The 25,573-nt window shown below is 38.1% G+C and overlaps 1 protein-coding gene across 1 annotated transcript in view; it reads left to right on the plus strand.

Annotated features, from left to right (window-relative positions):
• The window catches only part of MYBPC1 (myosin binding protein C1), a 68,843-nt gene extending 46,728 nt beyond the window's left edge, over positions 1-22,115 (plus strand). The window contains exons 17-31 of the mRNA XM_083860135.1: positions 156-289; positions 1,391-1,547; positions 2,062-2,166; positions 2,892-3,080; positions 3,710-3,844; positions 8,490-8,657; positions 9,137-9,225; positions 10,678-10,873; positions 11,486-11,625; positions 13,350-13,509; positions 14,957-15,093; positions 15,987-16,173; positions 18,485-18,543; positions 20,043-20,082; positions 22,001-22,115. Coding sequence (XP_083716261.1) covers positions 156-289; positions 1,391-1,547; positions 2,062-2,166; positions 2,892-3,080; positions 3,710-3,844; positions 8,490-8,657; positions 9,137-9,225; positions 10,678-10,873; positions 11,486-11,625; positions 13,350-13,509; positions 14,957-15,093; positions 15,987-16,173; positions 18,485-18,543; positions 20,043-20,063 — 1,877 coding nt within the window. The 3' untranslated portion in view covers positions 20,064-20,082; positions 22,001-22,115. The remainder of the gene's footprint in view (positions 1-155; positions 290-1,390; positions 1,548-2,061; positions 2,167-2,891; positions 3,081-3,709; positions 3,845-8,489; positions 8,658-9,136; positions 9,226-10,677; positions 10,874-11,485; positions 11,626-13,349; positions 13,510-14,956; positions 15,094-15,986; positions 16,174-18,484; positions 18,544-20,042; positions 20,083-22,000) is intronic.
• Positions 22,116-25,573: the final 3,458 nt, after the last annotated feature.

Here is a 25,573-nt window from a genome sequence, read left to right on the forward strand (position 1 = left end):
CACAACTTTTCTTCGAAACAAAATTCAGTTGCTTAAAAATACCAAGAAAATAAAACATAGAGCATGTTTCCGTGTGTTGCAGACCTGTGCCAGGTCACTGAACTCTCAGAGCAGCAACTACATGTCTAACTTGGACAATCTCTCTCCTTTTTCAGATCCTCCTAAACTTCACCTGGATGGTCTTGGGGAAAATAACACTGTGACAGTAGTGGCAGGAAACAAACTACGACTTGAGATCCCCATCACTGGTGAACCACCTCCAAAAGTCTTTTGGAGCAGAGGGGACAAGGTACATTGTCATTGTAGATGTTTCTTTAGCTTAATAAGGGGTCTTTTCCTTCAAAAAAATATCTTTAGCCTTTTGAAGACTGGTTTTAATGGCAGAAAATAAGGGGGAGATGCCCTGTATTTTAAAATGCTCCTTCTTCAAAAAAGAAGGGTAAAACAGATAATATTATTTAGTATCTTTTGGGGTCTAATAAGGAAAAAAATATATGGGTTTATTGTGAAAAATAGTAGAGGAGAAGGATATATGAGGTGCAGAAGAAAAGCAGTGAAAACTTACCAAATGGCTACTTCTTCTGTACATTCAATGCCCAGAATGGCTGCCTGGTTTTGGCAGGTTATGGCCTAGTTTTGGAAAATGAGTGATGAATTCTAATGGAGTTCAAGCCTCAAATGAAACAATAGGCTGGGCAATTGGGGTCTTGCATCTGGTGTCTTAATGCAAAACTTTTGTTTAGATAAATCCCTGGCTGTGTAAATACCAAAATAGTCACTTTTCACATTTAAATTTTCATTGTGATATGTGGAAGCTGGGACATGTTAACACTGCTGCATGCATCAGACCTATCTGGTCAAATGTGTGACCACTATTTTTCAGATATTAATTGTACTTATTTTTCAGATATTAATTGTCACCACTGTGGTCCTGTTCAAACAGGGAATTATTCTAGGAGAGCTCCTACTCCAAAATATGTAACAGCATTTAAAATCTATCAGGAGAAACTACTGATCATTGCAATCACTCTTTAAAGTGAATGACTTACTTTTTATCTGACTTTTGGAAGAATCACCTATTGTTTTTCAATCAAATTAATGATACGTGGTGTGTTCTTGCTCACAGGAGAGGCCTAGTGCCTCATCCTTTGTGATGCAATGGCTCGACTGAGTAGCAAACCATTACTATATTTTTCTTATTTTAGTTATTTTGTTATTTTTCCTCATCATTAGGTGACTAAAATTCTGAGGTCTGGTGTGTTTTTTTCTTACAGTTGGTTTAATGTTTTTGTTGAAGTGACCTGTACTACTTTCAAATTTTGATATTTGAGTATTTTGATTCTCAAATCCAGAAAATATGACTTTTCTCTCTGCTTACCATGGTTCCTAGATGGTCACAGACAGTGGAAGAATACGGGCAGAATCGTACCCAGACAGCAGCTGCCTGGTCATTGATGCAGCTGAGAGGGATGATTCGGGTCCTTTCAGAATCACTTTAAAGAATGAGGCTGGAGAGGACACAGCTCTAATCAACATTAAAGTAGTTGGTAAGTCGTGTGAAACAGTGCCCATGAACCATGTCTTTTTTCACTGTGGTAGAGTCCCAGGAAACTTCAATTTTCCTATTTGTCCCCATTGCCAGGCGTGGAACTGAGATGCAAGGGTACTAAGGCTGGGTGTTCCTGAAGAGAGTAGGAGCTTGGATGGGATTTAAGTAGGAGTTAATTATCACTGCTTCCAGAGGACAAATTGCTCTGGTTGCCTCAGGTTGCCCTTATCACTTGTGGTTCTCCACTCTCCTTGTGGCTGTGGGCTCTGTCTTAGCACATGCCCTCGGGAGCCTCTCAAGTGTCTCAACTCTGCAGAGGACTTCGGCATTCATCCATTCCTAACCAGCCAGGATCCACTAAATTTCTTTTTTTCTCTCTCTCTTCATTAGGAATTCCTGTTGCACCTCAAAAACTTATTTAATTTGTTTCTTATTTGACATTTTTAATTTCAACTTATGCAAAAAGAAGAAAGTTGGGGGTTTTTTAATAATATTTTCTTTGTTTACAACAGATGTTCCTGATCCTCCTCAGGCACCAAATGTGACTGAGGTGGGTGAAGACTGGTGTATTATGACCTGGGAACCTCCAGCAAATGACGGTGGATCACCCATTTTAGGTACATACTTCTCTCTCTCTCTCTTTTTTTTTTTTTTTTTTTTTTTTTTTTTTTTTTTTTTTTTTCCCGGTGGTGACTCTCTAATATAGACAAAAGAAGCAAATGCCAAATAGTGGATGCAACAGCATCAGAGTTTAGCTCAGGCCCTGGAAACTGGCACTGGGAATGTCCAGTAGCTAGAATATTCTACCTACTCTATGACTTTACCAGATACTTGTTTTTCTAATGCTTTGAGATTTGTCACTTTGTATGTTACCACAGTATAAATCCCCCTGCTTAAAAGACAACCTCTTAAAAACCAGAACTTTGAACTATTATCAGCCAGTTGGAATGTTAAAAAGAATTTCAGAAATAATTTGCTGAGTAAACTGTTTTAATGCATGGAACCAAGATGAAAGTCAGAGGGGCCCAGAGTTCAGTAGAACCAGAGTTCAGGTCAGTTTTCACTCTGAACTAAACACAGCAGTCTTCTGTAAAGTCCAAAAAAAGCTCATGGTTTTTTATGGCAATGAAAACAAAACAGGTGACTATCAGATAGCTGGCAATAGCGAAAGTTATCTCTAAATCACTCTGTGCTAGAAGGGGATATTGAAGTGTATCCAGATAAAAAAAATGTCATTGGGCAGTCAAAAATAGACCCTTTATTACTGATCTTTACGGGCTTATATATAATAAAAGCTTACTTACTATCAACTTACTATAATAAAATCTTTTCTGGTCAAAAGGATATTTCATTGAGAGGAAAAAGAAACAGAGCTCCAGGTGGATGAGGCTTAATTTTGAACTGTGTAAGGAAACAACTTTTGAGCCAAAGAAAATGATTGAAGGTGTTGCTTATGAGGTCCGTGTGTTTGCTGTCAATGCCATCGGCATGTCCAAGCCAAGTATGCCTTCCAAGTCCTTTGTTCCTTTAGGTAAGTAACCAAGAACACAGAGATAGGTATGCATTTAGAAAATAACCATTAATACGTTGTTACAGTCACCTAATTATATAATTTTTATATTAGTGTGACAGCTAGAAGGCTTTGTCATTCACATAGTGACAGGCTAATTCAGTGGCCTTTTCATATAAAGAAATAGATTTTCAAACTATTCTAACAACCACAAGTCCCTGTAAAAGAAAGGTGTCTTGTTCTGTAGATCAGCAAAGGTTCCCCTCTTGATCATCAGCCCCCCCACAATGCAGAGGAGGAGGAAGGAGGGGCTGTTACAACTCCAGCATGCTCCCTTCTTGCCAGAACATACCTGCTGAGGTAGAATAAACTGCTCCCAACTTCTCTGCTCTATCAGCCACAGCTGCTTGTTCTTCTCTCTCCTCAGCAGGAGAAATTTATCTGTGGGTCAGGCTGTGAGCAGATATGGGATGAGGTAGCTGCGTTCTCCCTAGTGTGGTCCTAATTGGGAAAGGTGTGCCAGGGATGATGGGAAATTGTCCTGGTAGGCAGGATAGACTGTCAGCTGTGATACTGAACCAGAGGAACACAGACCATAAACATAAACCTTCAATTGTAACAAAGTTCTGCCTTCTCCCTGCTTGCTTCAGCTGTGACCAGTCCCCCAACTCTGCTGGCAGTAGACAGCGTGACCGACACCTCGGTGACAATGAAGTGGAGGCCACCAGACCAGATTGGGGCAGCAGGGTTGGATGGCTATGTGGTAGAATACTGCTTTGAAGGAAGTAAGTGAGAACACTCGGGGTACCTGGCTCACAGGGAAAGTGGGTGAGACTTTCTCCATTTTTTCTCTGCAGGTATCAGGGGCTCTGGCTGTCAGGCAGAGACTAATCAGGCAGAAAACCTCAAGGAGCAGGGTTGTGTTCAGGCTTCCTTTGGTTTGTATTCCAGATGCCACCCACTGACTGTGGTTCAACATATCTTACACTTGATTTGAAATCCAAATCAAAAGCCATATAATCTGTTGTAATGTACCATGCTAATAACTATGCTCTTTCAGATGCTAAAGGAGATTCAGGGCAGTAAAGAATTCATTGGTGGATAAAAGCATAGGAGATAATGAATGGCTACAAGTGTGGCTCAAAATATGTTCAGGTTGGCTGGGTTTTAGAAGCAGGAGGTCCTCAGTGTGGTAATCCCTATGCTGAAATATTACTAACCAGCTACTTCAAGTGCTGGCTGCCAACACTGAGAAGAGCCTCTCCAACAGTTCCTGTAGAAGGAATGCAATTTTAATTTCTCCAACATTTCAATGCTTTTTTTTTGGATCTTTAACTATGTTTATCTAAGACAAAAATATATAAGAACTGAAGGAGGAAGATAAGGAGACTGGATTAACTTTTGAGACAAGAAGATAAGAAATAAGAAGGAGCAGGGAAATATAAATTTTATTTTACGACTAAGAGTCTTCGGTGATCAAGCAGCAGAAACTTAGTATTTTCCAGCAGATTTTCTTCTGAACTAGTATCAAATGAAACCTATTTTCAAAAAGTAAAATCCACCAGCACCTAGGTAAGTATTTAATAGCCTGGAGTGATACCCAGCCTCTGTGGACCAACAATAACAGCTGCAGCAATGTGATGGGTGTAGACAAAGGGGACACAATTATCTTCAGCTCCACTGCTGTTGCTCTTAACTGTGCTGTAAATAGAGTGATTGAACACCTTTTTTCCATGAAGGCATTTATTTCAATGAAACACAGTCCATAGCCTGGAGACAAAAGGTAGAGGACAGAACCTGTCATTCACTCTGTCACACGTTTCAGATTTAGACGATCCAGGAAAACAGTAGGTCATAAACGTGGTGCCATGGTATCAGAGTACACTCAGCTCTCTCTCAGGCGAGTGGGAGAGGGTGTTAAGAACCACTGGCTTTTCTCAGGAGCAGTCAGCATCTTGTAGTATTGAGATGAATATCTTCAAGGAGTAGGACTGCAAGAAGCTCGGAGACCCGGAGAAGAGTACCTGAAGGCAGACACAGCTGGAATGGTAGGAAGGGTTTTCCTTGTATATTGGGAGGGAGCTGCAGGAACAGCTCAGAATGAGTAAGCATGCAGTCTTCCATCAAGACACAGTGTTCTCATTTTGTTTCCACTGCACAGGCCAGGTGTAGGGGAATATTAAGGGTACTGTCAATGTGAGGACTTCAGTATGTGCTGTATATTATGCTTTGTTTAGCATTGGGTAGAATGGCAGGGAAAAGTTAAAAGTGCTTGACATTACAGTATGTGATATCCAAATTAGGTGGTAAGAGAGGATCAGAAATACAGATTAATTTTTGAAAAGGAATCTTCTAAATCTGTTTTTAAAGGGCTGTTAGACAGAAGAACATTGTATACCTGTTAAATGGAACCAAATCTTTACTTTTTTTTCCAGATAGGGTTTTAAACATATGAAGATACAAAATGGCCGCCAAGTCTGTCATTTTACTGTTACCCACCTCAGTTAAAATACAATGGGTACAATGTATTTTACATAGTTTTGAGTGTTTATGTATATCTATATATGCATCCTATATATGCATATACATCTATATATACACAATTGACATGTATATATGTTATAAAAATGCTTAGGAAGAGGCAAGATATGTAGAAAATGCCAATTTTAAAATGCTAATTTTAAAATACCAATTTTAAAAGCCATGTTATTGGATTATTCTTCTTTTTCTCTCTGTTCAGTTTTTTTTTTTTTTCCTTTCTTGCAATATCTTAGTGCTTCTTTTTTTCTCAGTCCTTTTGGTGCCTGTTTTGCCTCAAACTAATTTTTCTGTAATGTTTAATAACTCTTTTTTAATTTCAAGATACTTTTTATGACTGTCTATATTCATTCTGCTGCTTTTTTCACTTAGTTATCTGTTTGTAAACTCATCGGTATTTACATTCTCCATTCTTTCATTGTTGTCACTGAAGTAGTTTTCATGAGGGTTTTATAGATTCTTCCTTAACATAGCAATCATTAGGAGAAATCACAAGCTGACAATAGGAAGACAAAATATATGTATACAGATAATTTAGAAGAATAATATATCATAAACATTGGTTTGGCTTTGCAAAATTGGTATTTCCCTTTAGTCAGAACCACATAACTCAATCAACATGGTGGATTCTTGGAGTCCTTAACTATGTACCACTCCATGCATATTACTGAACTGGAGTCTCATCATGAGTATCCTGATCCAGCATTGCATAGGTGTGAATAACATAAATATAGAATGTACATATATATAGATACAGAGAGAGAGAATTCCCCAGGCCTAGTTTACAGTATCCAGCTTTGGCCTTCTTGCTATGGGGATGTTGTGTAGACCAAATACTGTTGACACTGGAGAAGTAAGTCCCTATTAAAGTGTGTTGCTGACTGGTTCTTGTGGGGCATTTTGAGGGCAGCCTGGGAGCATAGCCTGAGTGTTCCCCATGACAATATGTTTATCTGCTTGTAACAGGCTGTTGTACTGCAGATGATCTGTTTTTATAGCCAGTAAATAAGTACTTCAGAGAGTTTCTGTTAGCTGAGATTTTTGCCAGTGTACTAATCCAGGACCATACAAAGATGCTAGAATAGTAATTTTAGTACTATTTTTAGTATCCCAAAAATAGCCAGATCCAGGATTACAGGAAATCCAGGGCAGTGATAACTTTGTCCAGGACATAAAGCCTTAGGGTTTACATCCTCTCTGTCATCATCTATGGGTCTGGTCTTCTTTAATCTTCTATCTATGTTACCTTTAGCTAAATATCTTCTCTTCCTCTGTTTCCTGATTTTTTTTTTCCAAGACCTCTTTTTTACTGTCTCTCTTACTCAGAATTTATCCCTGAATTTTTAATCTCTTCTACGATGTGTTTTCTTCTTCTACACTTTCTCTCATTATCATTTTGTTTCATTTCTCTCTTCCAAATGTTCCTTTTGTTCTTTCTTTTCATACTTCTAGGGCTATTCTGGGGCCCAAAAAACTCATGCAACTTTCTGTCCTCCTCTTCTTTCATCCTTTATCTTTCCTGTGGGCATCACATATAACTGTTCTGTGATCTAGATGCCCTCTTTCCATCTCTTTTCTCCCTGCAGTCTCCCTAAATATGGGTTCCCTAAATCTGTAAAGCCTAGCATCTATCTTTGCATACTTACTAACAGGAATTGCTAACCACTGACAAAATGCTCCATCTGTGTGAAAGTGGGTGTCTCTGATTAATTTTAAAGATGGATTCTCTCAAGGTATATCGACAGATCTGTCTGAGGAATTGGGGGAGCCACCTTTTAACCTGGAAGGTACAGTATTCCACAAAGGATATAAGTCTTCTTTAATGAAAGAAAAACTCTCTTCATAAAAATAAAGATAAATTCCTGATAGTGAATTTTAAGGGCAACAGCCTACAGAATTTTCTGTAGTACAGGTGTAAGGGGAGGGGAAGATACTTGGAAAACAGTCATTGATTGAAATCCTTTTCTGCTAGAAGCTTGAGCAAAAACTTAATTCCTAAAAGCAAGACACTCAGTTCTGAAAACGTACCACAGCACTATGCTCTAGGTCTGCAGGGCTCTCCAGCTCATAACAGTTCTCTTATCTTCTGTGCCCGTTTTATACTGCTAGTTTTACATAATGTGGGAAGTATTGATCCTGACTTGCTAGTTCATAAATCTGTCTCCAGTGCCCAGGTGCCAGCAGTGTTAGGGCAGTCTATGCTGGGAAAACAGGGTGGATAAGAAAGTATGGTTTTTAATTGAAGCTATTCTGAAAGAATGTACTGTTACGATCCTTCTATGAATTTCGTGCGACTGCCTGGGTATAGGAATAAAAATCCAAGAATGCTGTAATGATGTGAATAATTCTGACACAGCCTTCCTTTTTATAAAGGCATGAGGAGAGATGGCATTTCATTGCAAAGTGTAAATATTCTGTGTTTCTCTTATTTCTCAGTTATACTTTTAGGGGTACTCAGCACTGGTTGAAATTAATTGCAAAACCCATTTCTCTCCAAGGAAGCTGTTAAAGCAATGATGAGTGCTTTTGGAAATATATTCTTTGTCCCCCTTGTTTTATTCTAGCTGAAATAAAAAAAAAAATCTAACCAGTTTTCTCTCTGGTACACCTAAATTATAGACATATTCTAATAATATTTGTATAATTATATAAAGCTATATAAAGATAACAATATTTAATCAGCAGAAACCCTTTAGGGTTTGAAACATTCTTCCTATATATGAAAGTGAATCTATATTGTGTTCCAGCATAATTAGAAAAACAAAATAGAGTTATTCATTAAAATCAAACTAAACTATTACTGTTTTGTAATTTTCCTCATCCATGCTCTGGATGTATTTATAATTCCCTATTCTTTGGATTTGTCCTCCTTCCTTCACTTCCTGAAACCAGCCGATGAATGGATCGTGGCTAACCCAGAGCTGACAGACAAAACGAAGTTTACCATCAATGGCCTTCCAACTGGCGCGAAAATCCTTGTGAGAGTAAAAGCGGTGAATGCTGCTGGTGAAAGTGAGCCCAAGTACCACCCACAGCCTATTTTAGTCAAGGAAGTGATAGGTAAGATCCTGCTGCGTACACTAACTCACAAATACCCCCTGTTTCCATACGAATACCTGGGGTTTTTTTAAGGCTAATACTTGTTACTGGTAACTGATGATATGGCATTACAAAGCCATTGTGTGGTGGCTAGAAATCATGTAACTGTCTTTTAAAAATGTCTTCATTTTGTTTTATTTCTGAGCCATTATTTCTCAGTTTTTCAGGGCTTTTTTTTCTGCAGAACTTGAACTTGATGGTGCTTTTTTAAAGTTCCTCTAAGCTTCCTACCTTGTTCTTCCATTGTAACCTTTGGTGTTATAAAAGCTGATGATGTCCTGACTGCAAAGCTGGGGGAGCAAGACATTTAAGACACCTCACTCATCAGGCACTTCTGGGAAATTTAGACCACACTGTCTCCTTTTTATACTAATGCACACCAGTGCTGCATCAGTTAGAAAAGAAGATTAATGCTTAAGACAAATTTTTCTTTTGTTCAGAACCACCAAAGATTCGTCTGCCAAGACACTTAAAACAAACCTATACTCGAAGAGTTGGAGAAACTGTGAATCTTGTTATTCCTTTCCAGGTAAGAACTAAAAACATGGATAGAAAAATCCTCTCTGCTTTTTTTTTTTTTTCTTTTCTTTTTTTTTTTTTTTTTTTTTTTTTTTTTAATACTGCTGCTTTTTAACTGATTTCTCAGTAACTTTGTCCAGCGAGCTAACTTAAGCAGATGTGGGAACACTCTGAAGTTCAGAGGTGCTTGAAAGTTTTTGGTTTGACATCTCAAACAAATGGTGTCCTGCCAAGTAATGAACTGGGTAATTTGCTCAGACAGATTGATTGGTCATCTATCATCCAAAGGGCACTTTCAAATCTCTACAGTAGACATTGCATATGAGATAATTGTTAGCACAATGCAAAGGGGTTGCACTGGAAGCAGTTAAATATGGTTATCAACAGTGGAAGAGTAGCATTTAATAACTTTTTTGTCATGAGAGAGGAAAAGTGAGGGGAAGATTGGACAGACTGCAACTGTTAAATTCCTGAGATCACAACTGCAATATGACTAATTCTAAAATATGTAGCATGTTTTCCCACAGCATTGTGTTAACTTTCGTTCCCATATCTTTTAAACAGCACCTGCCTCTCTCCTTGCAGGGTCCTTCTTCTGAATAAAAGAATTATGGCAGAATTCATTTCTGTGTCATGTTTGCACATTTCAAGATACTGGGTGAACATAACTCAGCTTCACAGAGGCTGTTAAAAGCCTCATAAAAAAAGCTTGATCAGCAAATACACTGCAACATATATTTCTCTTGAGAAATTAAAGGAATATTCTGTGGTTATTCTCTAAGATAAGGTGTTCAAAATGGTGTGAGATTACCCTTTTCAGACAGCATCTGCCATCTATGTGCCTGTGGAAGGCAAATCCCATGGACAAGAAGGTGAAATTCACTCTACTTTAAGTACCCGTATTGGGCACTTAGACACACAAAAAATGGCACATAAAAGAGATCAGTCAAGCCTTCCTAACAACTATTACAACTTCCTTTGCAAAGAAAGAAGACAGTTTAGGATCTCTGGAAGTTAAATCTATTACTTTCTTCTTTCACTGGCAGTATAGAGAATGTAAGCATTTCCAGAGAGTGAAATACTTTGTTCTATATTTTCTGGGGGTTCTATTTTCTGTTTTTTTCTTCCATTTCATTCAGAAAACTGGAAATTATTTGTCAAATTTAGCCGGAAAGATAACTGTCCAATATAGCCAGAAATTGCAAATATTTTCAGTCTCCTGGACAAAAAAAAAAAAGGAAATAAAGTTATACCTTAGGTGAATTGGTATGATCGCATCTCTAAATGGTGTATAATTTTAAAAATAATTCCGTTTCCTTCAGGATATTTTTATTTCCTGTTTGGGAAAAATGGGAAATAAACCTGTTTCCTTCTCTTCCCTTTTCTCACCAAAAACTGTTTCCTTCTCTTCCCTTTTCTCACCAAAAAAATCATACAAAAATTGTTTCCTGGCTCCTTGCAGGGAAAGCCAAGGGCAAAAGTGTCGTGGCAGAAGAATGGCTCTCCGATCGACAAGAACGACATCAACATCCGCAACACAGAGAACGACACCATCATCTTCATCCGAAAGGCAGAACGGGGGCACTCTGGGGAGTATGACATGAAGGTGGAGGTGGAGAACTTGGTGGACAAAGCCACAATAGACATTCAGATCATTGGTATGTTTGGAGAAACAGAAATAAATCCAGCTGTTCCAAGGGATTTGGAGGCTGTACAGAAAAATGTTAGGGAATCCTAACATCTTTCTTGGCAGTGATATCTCTCCACATCCAATTACTTGGTTGTAGATTTGTGGTCTCTCTGTAAACCTCTGTACACGGTAGCATTGTTGGAATATGTCAGTCTCTTTTTTTCTCTGTTGAGCCCCTCATGTTCTTGTCTATCCAGGATGCGAGATTTTTCTTGTTGAATGATACCCATAGACAGAAATGGTAGCAAATTCATAGTAAGTTTGTCACAAATGCAGTGTGGAAGAAATCCTAAATGTTGAAAGTACATGAAGGTGGGAAAGACAGAAAAGAAAACACATTTACTTTTTGTTTTTACAATCTATTCCTTTACATAATAGGCAAAACTGGCAGCACATCTTTAACTATTAAATTTATTGTAATTCTGACATCCCTTCACTTTGGAAAGTTTTATTTTGCAACCACATCTTTCTTTGACTTTTTTTTTTGTAAGAAAGAGAGAGAAATCAAACTAATTGGAAGATATGTGTGGGGAAAAGATAAAGAAAGCAAACAGTAGAATATGTCATGTTTTCATTACAGATCGCCCAGGTCCACCAGAGGTCGTAACTATTGAGGATGTCTGGGGAGAGAATGTAAATTTATCATGGAAGCCACCAAAAGATGATGGCAATGCTGCCATTACTGGGTACACTATTCAAAAAGCAGATAAAAAGAGTATGGTAAGTAATAAGGAGATGTTTAAAAGCTGGATGTACCCATGATTCTCCCTTTTAGAAACAAAAAAGCATTACACGCTTAAAATTACATAGGTGGACAAAGCACTGATTTATCAGCATTCAAAAAATCTCTAAAGGGCTCTCTAAAATCTCAAAAAAAATATTTTTCACTGTAACTAAAGCCTAGAAATGGGAATATTTTTAAATTATACCAAAGAGGAGGACTTAAAAAGGAAAGGATAGGTGGGTTTGAGAGAAGTAATTCTGCATTTTTCCTTTGCCTCAGGAGAGAAAATAAAACCTTAAAATATTAGTTCTGTATTCAGTAGGCTGCTACCAGAACAGAAGTGTACCACTGCTGCTATTTTCAAACCTGCAATGTCACACTGTGTAATTCATTGCCACTCCTTATTACCCATGGCAAAACAGTACATAAGTAATTCTGAAACCGCTCTAAGATTAACAGATGAAAAGTGCAATACAGAAATATTTATTATTTTCATCAAACTAACAAAAATTTTACACATTCTTAAAAGACAGAGTCAGATTCTCAGATTTAACATTTACTGCAAATATAAACACTGGAAATCTAGGACAATATTTTGGGAGCTGCCTTCTCCAAGAAAATCTTTTGCTGTCCCCTCCTATCCCCCACATTAATATGTTAATCTCCTTCATGGTCTGATCAATTCATTCTTCCTATGCCACTATTTTCCTTCCCATCCTTCTTTTTTTTTCTTTTTCTCTCTCTCTCTTTAACTGTAAGAAGATAAGCTTTCTGGTATGTGATCAGAACTATGTGTCCTCTAAATTACTGTGATAAGGAGAAAGGAACAACAGCAAGCAGCACCTACAGTTCAGTGTGACATGGATTGTTCAGGTCACTTTCCTCACAGTATCTGTGGTGGCGCATTTTGCAATTCTGGCACAGCTGGTCTTCTACAAAAAAACTGTTTTCCCAAAGGAACTTTGGCTCTTAAAGTTGACCAAATATAAATGCAAACTGTGGTACAGGGAACTCAGCACAAGTTCATCTTTAGAAAAACAAGGAAACTATTTAGGGCAGAGTAAAGAAAAGCAAAAACGTTGCTGTGGTCATATTGCACTTAATATTAATTGCATTTTTAGCATTAACCTCTTTCATCTCAATTTGTTGTTTAGGGATTGTGTAATAGGACAGAATTCACATGTCCCATTACTGCTGCAAGACCAAAGCACTAAAACCCACTTGCCCATCTCGGCCTTTAGATATCAGAGAACCACCAGCACAGAACTACATTTCTCATGAAAACTCAGCCTGTGATAGAGATTAACGCACTGGCCTCTCATGAGTGCATATTACTGCAGAACAGGACATGCTATTGCCTTTCCCACAGCAATGCAGCTTTGTTATCTGCAACTGTACTTTCTCTGTCAGCAGTGTGGATTAGGAATGAGGGAGCCTGCCTTGCTCACACAACACAACCTCTGTAATACTGTAGTTGCTAAAATGAACCCTTCCAGCTGCCAGTGTAACAATTCAGCAGGTTTCACTTTCCATTCGGCCTTCACTGCTCAGCAGTGAGCTCTGCAGTACTGCCATTATCAGCCATTTCATTATTAATTATTGTTAGCTCTATCCTCTTCAAAGAAGGACTTATACCCAGAAGCTTGATGATTCTTGCAGTGGATGTCTGGGAGGTGCAGGGTGCTGGGGGGAGCTCACCCTGTGTGTCTGTGCCTTTCAGGAGTGGTTCACCGTGATCGAGCACTACCACCGCACCAGTGCCACCATCAACGAGCTGGTCATAGGCAACGAGTACTACTTCAGGGTCTTTGCTGAGAACATGTGCGGCCTCAGCGAGGATGCAACCATGACCAAAGAGAGTGCTTTGATTGCAAAGGATGGTTAGTTCATTATCCATGCCTCATCAAGGGGGAAAGGGGTGCTCAGAGGCTGGAAGGTAATAAGGGTAATGGCCATATCTCTAAAGCATTCAGAGGCATTCCCAGCCCCAAGGCCAGGTACAACAGCCAGGGCATTTCCTATTCAGACTTCTTGGTTTGTCCACATAGCTCAAAGTCACTGCTTTTAATCGGGAGTGGGACATTTCTCCCAGGTTCTGAGATTTTCTGGTCTTTGGTCTCAGACTCACATCACCACTGGCACATATGCATTGACAAGAGCTGAAGAGGACTAAAGCAGCTGTTCTGTTAGAAGCAGTGGGTCACTGCCCTCCACTGGAGACTTGGCATCAGCTGTGCAGGTGCTCCTGTTGCATTTCAGACAGGATGCAACAGAAAAGCATAACCCCTGCTTCATGTCTCCTGAGGGTGAGGTTGGGCAAATTCTGATTCTGCAGTTAAAAATCCTGACATTTCAGAAGATGTCAGTTGGAAATGGCACTGTAAACTTAAAAACCACAAAACTTTCCTATGGCAAGGAAATTCTAAAACCAAATAGCTTACAGGAAGAAAATCAAAACAGTTTGTCTGAAAGAAAGGAATACATGACTGCCATGATGCAGAGGACAGGCAGTCTGTACAATGCGCACAGCCAGGCTGAAAGACTCTGGAGTCATGAACAAGAAAATGGCTCTAGGAATTCTTTTTTAGCACTCTTTACTTGTCCTTCTCATGAGAGCAAGTATCAGGCCTAAGCTGCAATGAAGTCAGGATGAGAGCTTGGATCAGCTTTCAGTGAAGCAAAGCTGCTTAATGATACCTGTGCATAGGAATAGATGTCTGTCTGTCTGGCCACTTTAAATGCCAGATGAGTGTGTGGCTCAAGAGGATTTGTTGGTGGTTATCTCCATTGCAGAGTGGGGATAAACTGGCAGTGAGAAAATACATTTTACTACCATGTTTTCCTTGTTCAGAAACTGCATCTGTGCAGGTATCTGTATTGTCAGTGTACTGTTTGAAGCAGAAATAAAAATGGATTTTCAGATAATGAGACAGTTTATAATCAGAACAAACTGTAAAAAATAATTGGCAGCAGAGTCAACAAGGCTTGCCAAAGACAGGCTTCCTGCAGTACATGGGTCAGGGTCCATCCTGCTCTGTAGCATGCAGGGAATGCAGGCACAGACATGGAAGAAACATGTATTGCTTTCTGTACCACCTGCACAGGAAATAAAGAGGAGCTCTCAGACATCAATGCCATTGCATGACCAAGGGCTATAGTCACTGTGCAGACCCACCTCCAGCCTCCCCTACAAGTGCAGTTAGTGGAGTCACGTTGGTACCTAAAGCAGTGCAGACCACAACTGACTCTCTGTAGCCATTTAATGTGCTTGGCTGTTGAGCTATCTGCCAATACTCTTTTTATAAATGTTTAATTTTCACTTCATAGGTAAAGTCTACAAATACCCAGTTTATAATGACTTTGACTTCAGCGAGCGGCCGCTGTTCACTCAGCCCCTGGTGAACACGTTTGCTGTGGCTGGTTACAATGCCACCCTCAACTGCAGCGTCCGGGGCAACCCCAAGGTACAGCACAGCTCTGACTGCAGCGCTTAAAACACGAGACAGTTTAACCTGACAGTAAAAATTAAATGCCACTTTTACCATTTAACTCATGAGCCAGGCTGAAGGCAAACAGACAGGTGTGGGTTCTAAAGAATACAAGAAGAAAGGAACTGCTTACCTGTGCTACAGGCACTACAATAGTTAATGCATAGATAACTCAGGAAAAGGCTGGGACTTCACTGGAACTCTCACTGACAACAGCTGCACAGTTAATATATCAGTAATTTGTTACCAAAATAAAGCTATAATTTTTCTATAAAGAGCTAATTATTCTCTAAGTAAGCACATTACAGGAATGCTCTGGGTGCCACGTTGTTTCTCAGACCCACTGCACAATGTGTCTTGTGGTTTCTTTTGAATTAGGTCTTATTGAGATAATTTTTCTGGTGTGAGAAACTGAACTGGCCTAGTAAAATGAGAAATCTGGAGTACTGTTCACCCTTCACCTTCACATTTTCTGACTGTGCAAATTACTGTGGAAAAATGTTTTTCCTATTGACTTAGAGTAATTGGATGTCAAAAGCTGATGATCAGATGTTTGCCATCATTACACAGCCCTTGTATTGATAACAGGCTTGTACTTATGACTTTAATTAGGTGATAAGAGCTGCACTGAAAAAAAAGCGCTAAAAAACAGATGTATGATGCAGCCAATGCTTATCTTTGAGTTAACATTTACAGTTTCCTTTGTATCACTAGTTCATCTATTTTTTATAATTTCTGATTACTCAGCTTTAACTGAACACCACAGAACAGGGGATAAAATATCTCAGTTCACAGGTTTGTGCATTTGGGCTTTTTTGTTGTTGTTGTTTGTTTGTTGTTTTTTGTTTTTGTTTGTTTTTTTACCACAGCCCAAAATAACCTGGATGAAAAACAAAGTGCTGATAATGAATGACCCAAGGTACCGGATGTTCAGCAACCAAGGAGTCTGTACCTTGGAGATCCGCAAACCAAGCCCCTACGATGGAGGCACTTATACCTGCCGAGCAGTCAATGAGCTGGGAGAGGCAGAAGTGGACTGTAAACTGGAAGTAAGAGGTAAGGGCTTTTAAACTCTGCAAACACCTTCTTTGCCTGAGCACTGTCTACAGAGCTGAAAGAATGCAAGGCAAATGCAAAAGGGAGTTTGACTTTCCTGGATTAAATCAATAGCTCTGTTAGGACAAAATAATATTGGTTGCTTTCTTTTGTTTTGTTTCTATTAATGGATATTTTTTATGAATTTCAGGTAGTTTAGAATTAACTGGGATACCATGAATGGCAACAGGACTTGGATAGGAGAGCTAATGAATAATCTCAGGACCATATTTTTCAGAAAATTCCGTCCTAGGAAAAGATAGGGTAATATTTAACTGGAATAATTCCCACCAAAGGTTTAGTTTCAACTGTGGAATAAACTAAGTGTTTCTCAAAAAATTATTCCAAGGTTATAAGTAAGGAAAACTGTCTAAAGCCAGCTGATAGGAAGTGTCTAACTAAGGAATTCAGAGAGAATTTAAGTGACATCAATATGGCTTTAATAACATTACTTCCATCATGCTAGTCTATAATGAAAACCTCATTTAAAATTTTTATGGATTGCCTTGGTGTTAATTTTGCATTTCAGTTTCCATTTTCTGTATCTTCTGATGTATCTCGTCCCATGGCTCAGATTTACCAGCAAGAAGGCATTTTGATAAATGTTTGGTCTATTTTAAGTTTAACACTTAAAAAATGTAATGGAAATATGCATAATGTATTTCTTAGTTTTTATTTTTAAGATACTGTCTTTAAAAGGCAATGTCCTCATCCTGGAAGTAAGATTGTTTTCCTTAATCACAAGCAAACTTTCTATTTCACACCATAACAGAAGATCTCAACACCTGAGAAAGTTGCTTTGTCTGGTTTTTTATACTGAAAAGCCAAATTATGTTACTAAGTGAACACAGCAGCTGAAGCTTAGCAAACCAGGATAGGCTCAGGGTTTGCTCTAGGCAAATATAGCAAATTAGTCTAAAACAGCCAGAGTACAAAGACATCATTATATCTTATTTCTCTCTTTTATTGACTTACATGTTGATTTATCATCCTCTTAAGTTTCCCAGCCTGTTTGTTCATTTAGGAGGGCTCCCCAGATGACTGCTCACCATGCTGATGCAGAGCAGAGACCTGCGGATTTCTGACTCTCTGGAAATGAATTGCAGGGTGTGCGTGTATGTGTGTGTGTGTTTGTTTTCTTATGTACAGCTTTAAACTGATTCAGCTTTATTCCAGCAAGTAACTATCAAGGTCTGGATTTGTAAGATGATGAGATAGAGTTGACTGTTGTCTGAATAAGACTAACAGGCTCAAGGCTCTGCAGCCTATCTGGTGAACGTACAAGCTACAGTGCTATTACTACAGGTAGTAGGTATGACTTACGAGTAAGTCCTGCTAGAGATCTCTATGCCATGCAAGAATATTTATTGTAGCAAGCTATGTTTCCTTATGTTGGCTAGAATTACTTTTAGCCATCCATCTCTGACATATTGGAGAACTTAAATTATTGTGCCTATATAAATGCTCAGCTCCAAAAGTATCTGAACAGCCTAGGATTTCAGAGTGTGCATAATATTCGAACAACTGACTAGTTAGGAATACACTGGCAATGAATACTATCAGTATGCTACAATTTTCTACATTTTTAGCCATTTCCTTACACTATTTTAGGTATAAAATTAACCCCCCTAGTTGTTGCTAAATGTAATGCTCGTTTCCTGAAACCATTTTAGTGAAACTTATAAGCACAGTAAAAATAATAAAAACTTATTCTGTCCTCATAAGAGGTTTTTCATTTACTGATGTTATTTCAGACATACAATCTTTTGTTCTTTGGTTTTAAGTTTTGCTTAGTGAATTTAAAGATGGAAGTTATATGATCTACTCGCTTACTATTGCACATATAGTGGCTTTTTTTGTAAACATGTAAAAAGTCATGTAATAGATGATTCTTTCTCATCTATCTTCAAAGATAACAACATATGCAGAATCTCATTACAAAAATTAGTGTATATATCTTTTGAGTTTGTTGAAATTGATCACTATATTTGGGTCTAAATCTCCCATTACAAGCACTAAAGAACTGATTCCTTATTAGCTTCACTGAGGTCGATGAAAAGAATTAGATAAGGTGCTGTGCTTCTTTTATCATGGAAAAAACAGCTTTAGAGAACCTTTATCTTAGAAGTGAAACAAAGGTTGGTGATTCTAATAATAGGTTAGTGATAGCAAAGTTGCTGTATAAGAAATTTTATTTTTAAAAGGTGTTAAGATCAACTGGGAAAAATTTCAAATGTGAATAAATACCACTATAAATATTCTAATTCTGCAGTGATCTATCATGGAGTAATTAACCCAGGAGAACCACTCAGCTTTGCGGGGGATAATCAGGTTTATAATGCGCGTACTCCTCTGGACGTTCCATTTCATTCCCACCCTCTCTTTCCACATGCAAATGCATTTTCTGCATGCAAAGTGTGTATTTCTTTGCTTTTTTAGATTAAACTAGCTAGTGACTCATGGCATACATTGTCTATGTCACATGAGCAAAGAAGGCCAAATTAATCAAGAAAATATCCAATCATATGGATATTTAATATCAGAATTACTGAGGTTTTAGACATATTGCATAAAAGTAGATGTATCTATGAAGAATTTATTTAACGACTGTGAATATGTTTGACCACAACACTTAGATCTTAGATCTTTCCAGGAGAAAGAAATATCCATTTCAAAAAAACAGCTCTCATTTAGTTTGTGGAATTATTGAAAGACCAGAAGTATCATGAAGTCATTTGCTGCACTAAAAGGCATTCTTTATAACAGATTACTCTGTGGCTGCAAATTAGTGCTCAGAATGATAATCCATGTTTGAACTTAACCTACCAATTCTAAGGATGAAATCTTGATTTAATTACTTAGAAGCAGAAAATTTGACTTCATTTACTTCATTTCTTCTAGAGCTTATTTCACATTCAAGTTCATTGGAGTTCAGAAAATTTTACTCTTTCTACTCTTTCTAGAAAATATCTCTCTCCTTGCAATCTTGCCCAGAGTCAGAATATTAACTGTGCAGTTTTAAAATGACAGTGATGCCCAGAAACTGGTCTGCAATATATTATGCATCTAGGCTTACAATTTCAGTCCTTAAATACATTAGGAGGTCAGACTGGATAATGTTTCTGCAGCTTGTGAAGTATTGGAGCATTTTTGTTAAAGGCTTCAATAGGTAAAATGTTTAGTGCTTTTACAGACATACACATAGATAAGTGTATATATATGGGTGTTTTATAGAGCCAAAATATTTAATTAAAGGCAAGGGCCCCTACAGAGTAAATAGCATGCTTTAGTAATGTAAATGTAGATATATGACAAAGTACATACTTTAGCAGACAGGTGTGTAATTAGTCTGTACTTGATTATTTTGCCTTACAGAGTTTCAACATATATATATATATGCTTAGGTGTTATGTGTGTGCCTTTTTTTTTCCCTGGTGGAAAATACTGTGTATATATATATATATGTGTGTGTGTGTGTGTGTGTGTGTGTGTGTGTGTGTGTCTGCGTGTGTGTGCTAGCTTCTTTGAAGCTACATTTTGGAAACTTTTATTATAAATATAATTTGGTTACAATCTATACTTTAGACTAATTAGAGGTTTTTATAGTTACTTGTACCTATTAATCTAGCTTTTACATATTAATGATAAATTTGAAGTGGAACTGGATCCCTACCTTTTACTCTTCATGTGCTCCTATTCCCACATATTTTACATGACTAAGGATTAAATTATCATCTTGACATAATTGCAATAATAATTTCACTCAACATTTTCTCTCCACTTTTGTGTTTGCAATTAAATTGTTACTTCTCTTTCTCTCTCTCCCTTAGTTACACAGTAAGGATTTTTGAATGTATATTGTCATCTAAGGTAAGCTTTCATATGGTTCTTGCATATGAAGCTTATGTCTGTTTATACGTCATACAATGTCTGCCTAGTATGGCATGATTTTCATTATGTCACTTAATGAAAATGTCTTTATAAGTTAGCAGCATGATGGATTTAAGGCATATAAATTCAGATTCTAGTAAATGCTTGTTATGGTAATTCTCAGTAGTACATCCCATATCTTCTAATGGTGCACGTTTCAATGGAATTTAACAGTGCATGACTTAGCATGATTAATTAGCATGAATAAAATGCAAGTAATAAAAAGAGCATTATGTATTTTCAGCAAGTTATTTTTATAGGAATATGCCTCTACATAAACAAAATATTTATTCCAGCGTTAACTTCTTTTAAAAATGAGTGATTTGTAGCACAACTTGCACTCCATGAGCTGAAAGAATGCCAAAAAGCATGATTTTTTTTTTTTTATTTTTTTTTTTTTTTTTTTTTTTTTTTGTCTGTATTGTGCTTCTACCTAGGGTTGGAAGCAAACTGTTCTGCCACAATGATGACAATTAAATGAGACAGCACAGTCTCATAATCACTAGTAACTAATAGCATTTTAATTGAATAATCCTTGTGTTAATAAAAGTTATAAGTTCTTAAAAATCTGTACTCAGCATAAAAGTTGTAAGTATCAGCTCAATTGCATTTAGCTGAAGCATTCAGAGAGTGTTATCTTTACCCTGGCAATGTACTTTTGCTTTAAAGCTTTTGGTGTGCTCCAGAGAAAGCTCAGAAGGTAAGTGCAGCTATCAGTGAATGGTTTGCAACTTGCAGAACACAATATTCATGCAGATTTGTAAAGAGAAAAGTAATGGTATATAGCTTTCTTAAAGCAATTCACACCCTTTGTCTGGAGAAAGAGCAGATTCTAAAGTTTTTAGCAAAATATTTATCTTTTTTGCACTATTTCTTCCAAACATCATTTGATTTCAGTGAAACTAACAGAAATACTTCCATTCAATTTTCATGGCTTTTATTTCAGTTTCATGGGGCATCCAAAACCTCTGTGGGAAATGTGTGCCAGGGCCCCATCACCTTCACAATAAAGAATGTCTTCTTTTCATCTAACCTACACCCACCCTTTCCCAGTTTGAAGCCACTACCCCTTGTCCTGTCACAATAGGCCCTTGTAAAAAGTTCATCTCCAGCTCTCTCCTAAGTTCCCTTTAGGTAATGGAAGGTGCTCTGAGGTCTCCCGAGAGCCTTCCCTTCCCCAGGCTGAACAAGCCCAACGAAAAGGGAAATTTTGAAGTGAATTTAAAAGCAAATCCAAAATGATTAGACTTAGACTTAGACTTCTCCAGCAGATGAAAATTTCAGCTTTCATTATCATCTCTCTCTCTGGAGACTGTATCTGAAATCCTGGCTTTTTTTTATATGATTCTTTCATTTATGGCATCTCGATTGTTACTTCAAGCAACATGGTAAATATTTTGCTAAATACCTAGAAACCATTTTAAGACCCAAAACTAGAATAAATTGAGTATCTCTGCATGTTTTCCACAACTCATCCTGGTCAGTGTTTTCTACATTGTTCCCCCTGCACTGACTTCCATCTCTGACCATACTCCACCCAGTGCAATGGAAAGCCAGGAGAGTTATTTGAAGTGAAGCTTATCATAAACTATTGCACGTGGTGAGATAAATGACTGAATATATGATAGCCTAGAAATGAAATTCACCCTGCACAAGAGGACAGAAAAGGTCTGTCTAGTACCAATTAAATAATGGTTAGATGTCATACTGGACTTTTGAGCAGGGCTGAATTTTACTACATCTCAAAGTATGTAATAGGGACTGACTAAAACTTGTCACTTGCGCCAGAGAATAAAGGTTCAAATCTGTTGCTCTAGGGACCTTCAACCTGAAGATTACCTGTTTTCCTTGCTTGCAGGTGGGCTTTCATTCTTCAAGCTATTAATGGATGGAGTGCCTCCGCATATCATTGACTCGTATATGCGTGAAGTGCAGGCAGAGAAAACTGAAGGGAAGTGAGAGTCCATCCACAGCGCTTCCTCCCACTGCACTCGAAGCTGGTAGCAGAATAACAACATTTTAGTTCTTGCAACGACAGAATAATATGTGCGGTGGGGGATTTTATGACCTTTTTTTTTTTTTTCTTAATTGTCCTTTTGTTTTCCCTACCTGCTCTTACTGAAAAGAAAGAATACGCATGGATTGCTTTGAGGTTGAAATGAAATGAACTGAAGACAACACATCTTTTGTAATGTTCGGCTTTATTTTCTGTTTGATATCGTGTTCTGTTTTTTAATGAGGAAAGAGGGGAAGCTGTGTAACAAGCATAAGGAGGCAGTTAGTCTGTACTCAGTGGTACAAAGCATATCTTTTTCAGACTGGAAGTACATGGGTTAGCCAGTAGATGTGCAATAAGATCCTTGGAAAACATACCTCTGATAATGTATCTTATTCACCAGAGAATTGTTTAAAAGAATATGGTTTTACTATAATGTAACTAATGCATATGTAATTGATGATCATTTAAGCTGAACATATCTTCCTATAGAAGTTTTGATTTTCTAAATCTGACCCATCAGTCTCTCAACTTAACGGAAATTGTTTTATTTAATGTACAATAAACATGAAGTGTTTAAGATCTATTAAGTTCTTGTTTACTTTTTTTTCTGTCTCATTTTACCACATTTCTTGTTTTATTTCCACTTACAATAAAACAGGAACTCATGCACACCACATGGAGCGGAAAACAGTATCAGCAGTCACATAACCCAGTGGGCTTACACCTTAAGATACATGACACAGAATGTGAGTGGAGATAAATGCTGCAGATACATGCAATTTTTAATCAATGGGTTTTCAATATTTTAATGTGATAAATGCCAATCACGACAGCTGTCACCATTCTGGATCCACTCCCTTTCCCCAGTAATTCATGGAGCTCTTGCAGCTGTCACATCAGAAAAGGGACATAGCACTGGTGAATCCACTGTGTGTGGCAAAAGTGCCTGAGATAAGGTAGAATGGCTACATTTCTTCTCCAGCTCCAGCTTCATTAACATCCAAGTTCTTTAGGAGAGGGGGTGATTGTCCCTAAATCTCCAGCAAACCCTGAAGCATGTGAGACACAAGGTCACACATATTTTGGCCAGGTTGTCAGTTCCCTATTGCCCTGTCATTCATTTACCAGTTCTCACTCTGGCTATACAAATAGGGCAGGTTATGTGCTCACTGGCTAATGACTGATCCCCAGTTAGGGTTTTTAAAGATAAAGGCCTACTTAGACCAGTAGTACATCACAAGATGTTTATTTGATGTCAGTGCATTTTCAAACATTCAGCAGTCAGTAATTATGCAATAATAAAAGAATGTGTTACTCTGAACTGCTACAGCTGAAGTGGTGTTTTTACAGTTGTGCTCCCACTTCTTTTGCTTTGGGGATCTGAGTGCCTTTTCTCACATTGTTCTGTGAATCTTACTCTGAGAGATAGATAGATAGATAGATAGATAGATAGATAGATAGATAGATAGATAGATTAATTCTTTTTCTTTTCTCCCTTCTTATCTTTGTGATTTCTTCTGTGGTGCTATCTGTGCAGGGAAGCAATTCTGCACTCCCAGTGATCCCGGACCCCCCCACACACCCACCTGCATTTCACCCTGCTCCTGCCAAAATCAATCCTCTCATACACATAAATGTGCAAGAAAGCAACACATCTACTAGGAAGAGAATTTCACACAGGATTAATAATTTCCATTTATTCTGTATCTCACCAGTGAATTGAGACTCTCTCCATCTATTCTGAAGCACAGAAAGCTGCAGGAGAAGGTCAGTTTTATTAAATGCCAGAGGTTTTAAGCATTTAAGCACATGGGCCTCATTTTAAGTAGTATCAGTCTGTTATAGTCAGCACCAGAAGCTACAGTTATTGTGAGTTTGTGCTTGTCAGCCCAAAAATGAGGCACACAGCCATCTGCACTTTGTATGAATAATGTTTACAACTTCAAGCTTACGTTTATCTGCCTCCTCAGTCTTAATATTCCAAGCATAATAACCTGGAAGGCAGCATAACCTCAGCTTCTGTGGGCTCTCTGTGGAAGGAATTAAGTTACTCTAATTTCTCCCAGATGCCAGCGTTGTTAAACGACAAGCTGAACTAAGCTCCTTTTCCCCGTGTGAACAGTGACCGTTGTACTCGGCTGCCCTCAATTCCTCCCTCCTTGTGCTGCCCAGCATTTGCCATTGGCCGTCCCTCGGGCTGGGAATGCACCAAGCGAGCAGGAAGCGCAGGGCACCAGGCCGTGGGTAGGGCTGGCAGGAGGGGGCATTAACGCGCTCTAAATGCAGACTACACTGAGCAGCCACCACTCTGGATTAAGAGTTAACCGACTCACCGAGAAATGACTGGATGGCGTGGGACAGGACAGGGATTTATAGTGATTTAAAACAGGCTGCAGAACCTTATCTAGAGAATAATAGAAGGTAAAGTTTTGATTTATGATAATTTGCCCTATGGGATTCTCCACGGGTGATATTTGATGGATGTAATAGTTACCAAACCCACAGAGTTAGGGAAATGAAAATGAAATCTGCAGTTAATACCATCTTGAGAAAATAAAGAGGTACCAAAGACAGCAACTACAGGAAAAGCAACTTAGAGCAGAATATCATGCTGTAGAATATGGGACACAATGCTCCAAAGAAATTTCTCCAATGCCACAGGGATTTTGAAGTAACTAGTGAACCTGAAAGAAACCTAGGAGTAACAGAGGACAGCAAATACATGTAAACACATATAGATGGACACACAAAGATAAATCAAAGTTAATTTCAATTCTTTTTTGTTTGTTTTTACTGCAGCCAAAGTAAAATATTTGTTCTTATCTAGGTTTCTATTTGCTTTCTTTGCCCACGGAAAGTTATTTGGCATGCAAATATAGAAATACAGCTCCATTCTCAAACTAGTGTACATGGAGTTTGATACAGGCACTGCAGTTACCCATTTGCATTCAAAGAGCAAGCCTGCCAGCACACTTTTCCCTTACTGAAAATAATCTCACAAATATAAAGGAGAGGAAGAAAAAAGAGACAAGTAATCTTTAAAAGATTATTTGATTGGGATATACTGTTAATAAGGTCTTTATGGAGAGTCAGAAATTTTAAGCAGTATTCCTTTTATAAGAAATATTTCAAGCTTCCTGAATTTTCTTTTAGGGGGAGAAAGAAAAGTGTAATAGTTGTATCTTTTACAGAGCATTATGAAGGGACCCTTACTTTATGAAAGTCTCTTGTTGCATTTGGAGATTCTGGGGCAAAAGGCATTCTATTTTAAGCACACTTACTGACATTTGATGTTCATGTCCTGCTTTCCTGACTGACAGGTAAAGCTGCTGCTTTGGAAGCAAAACTATCCTGAATGCTGAGGAAGCACTGGAAAACTAAACACACTGGACTTAAAATTCTGTGTTCTCTTATTCTATGCTTTGTTGCTGA

This window comes from Zosterops lateralis (genome assembly GCF_965231275.1).
Source record: "Zosterops lateralis genome assembly, chromosome: 4".
Lineage (NCBI taxonomy): Eukaryota > Metazoa > Chordata > Aves > Passeriformes > Zosteropidae > Zosterops > Zosterops lateralis.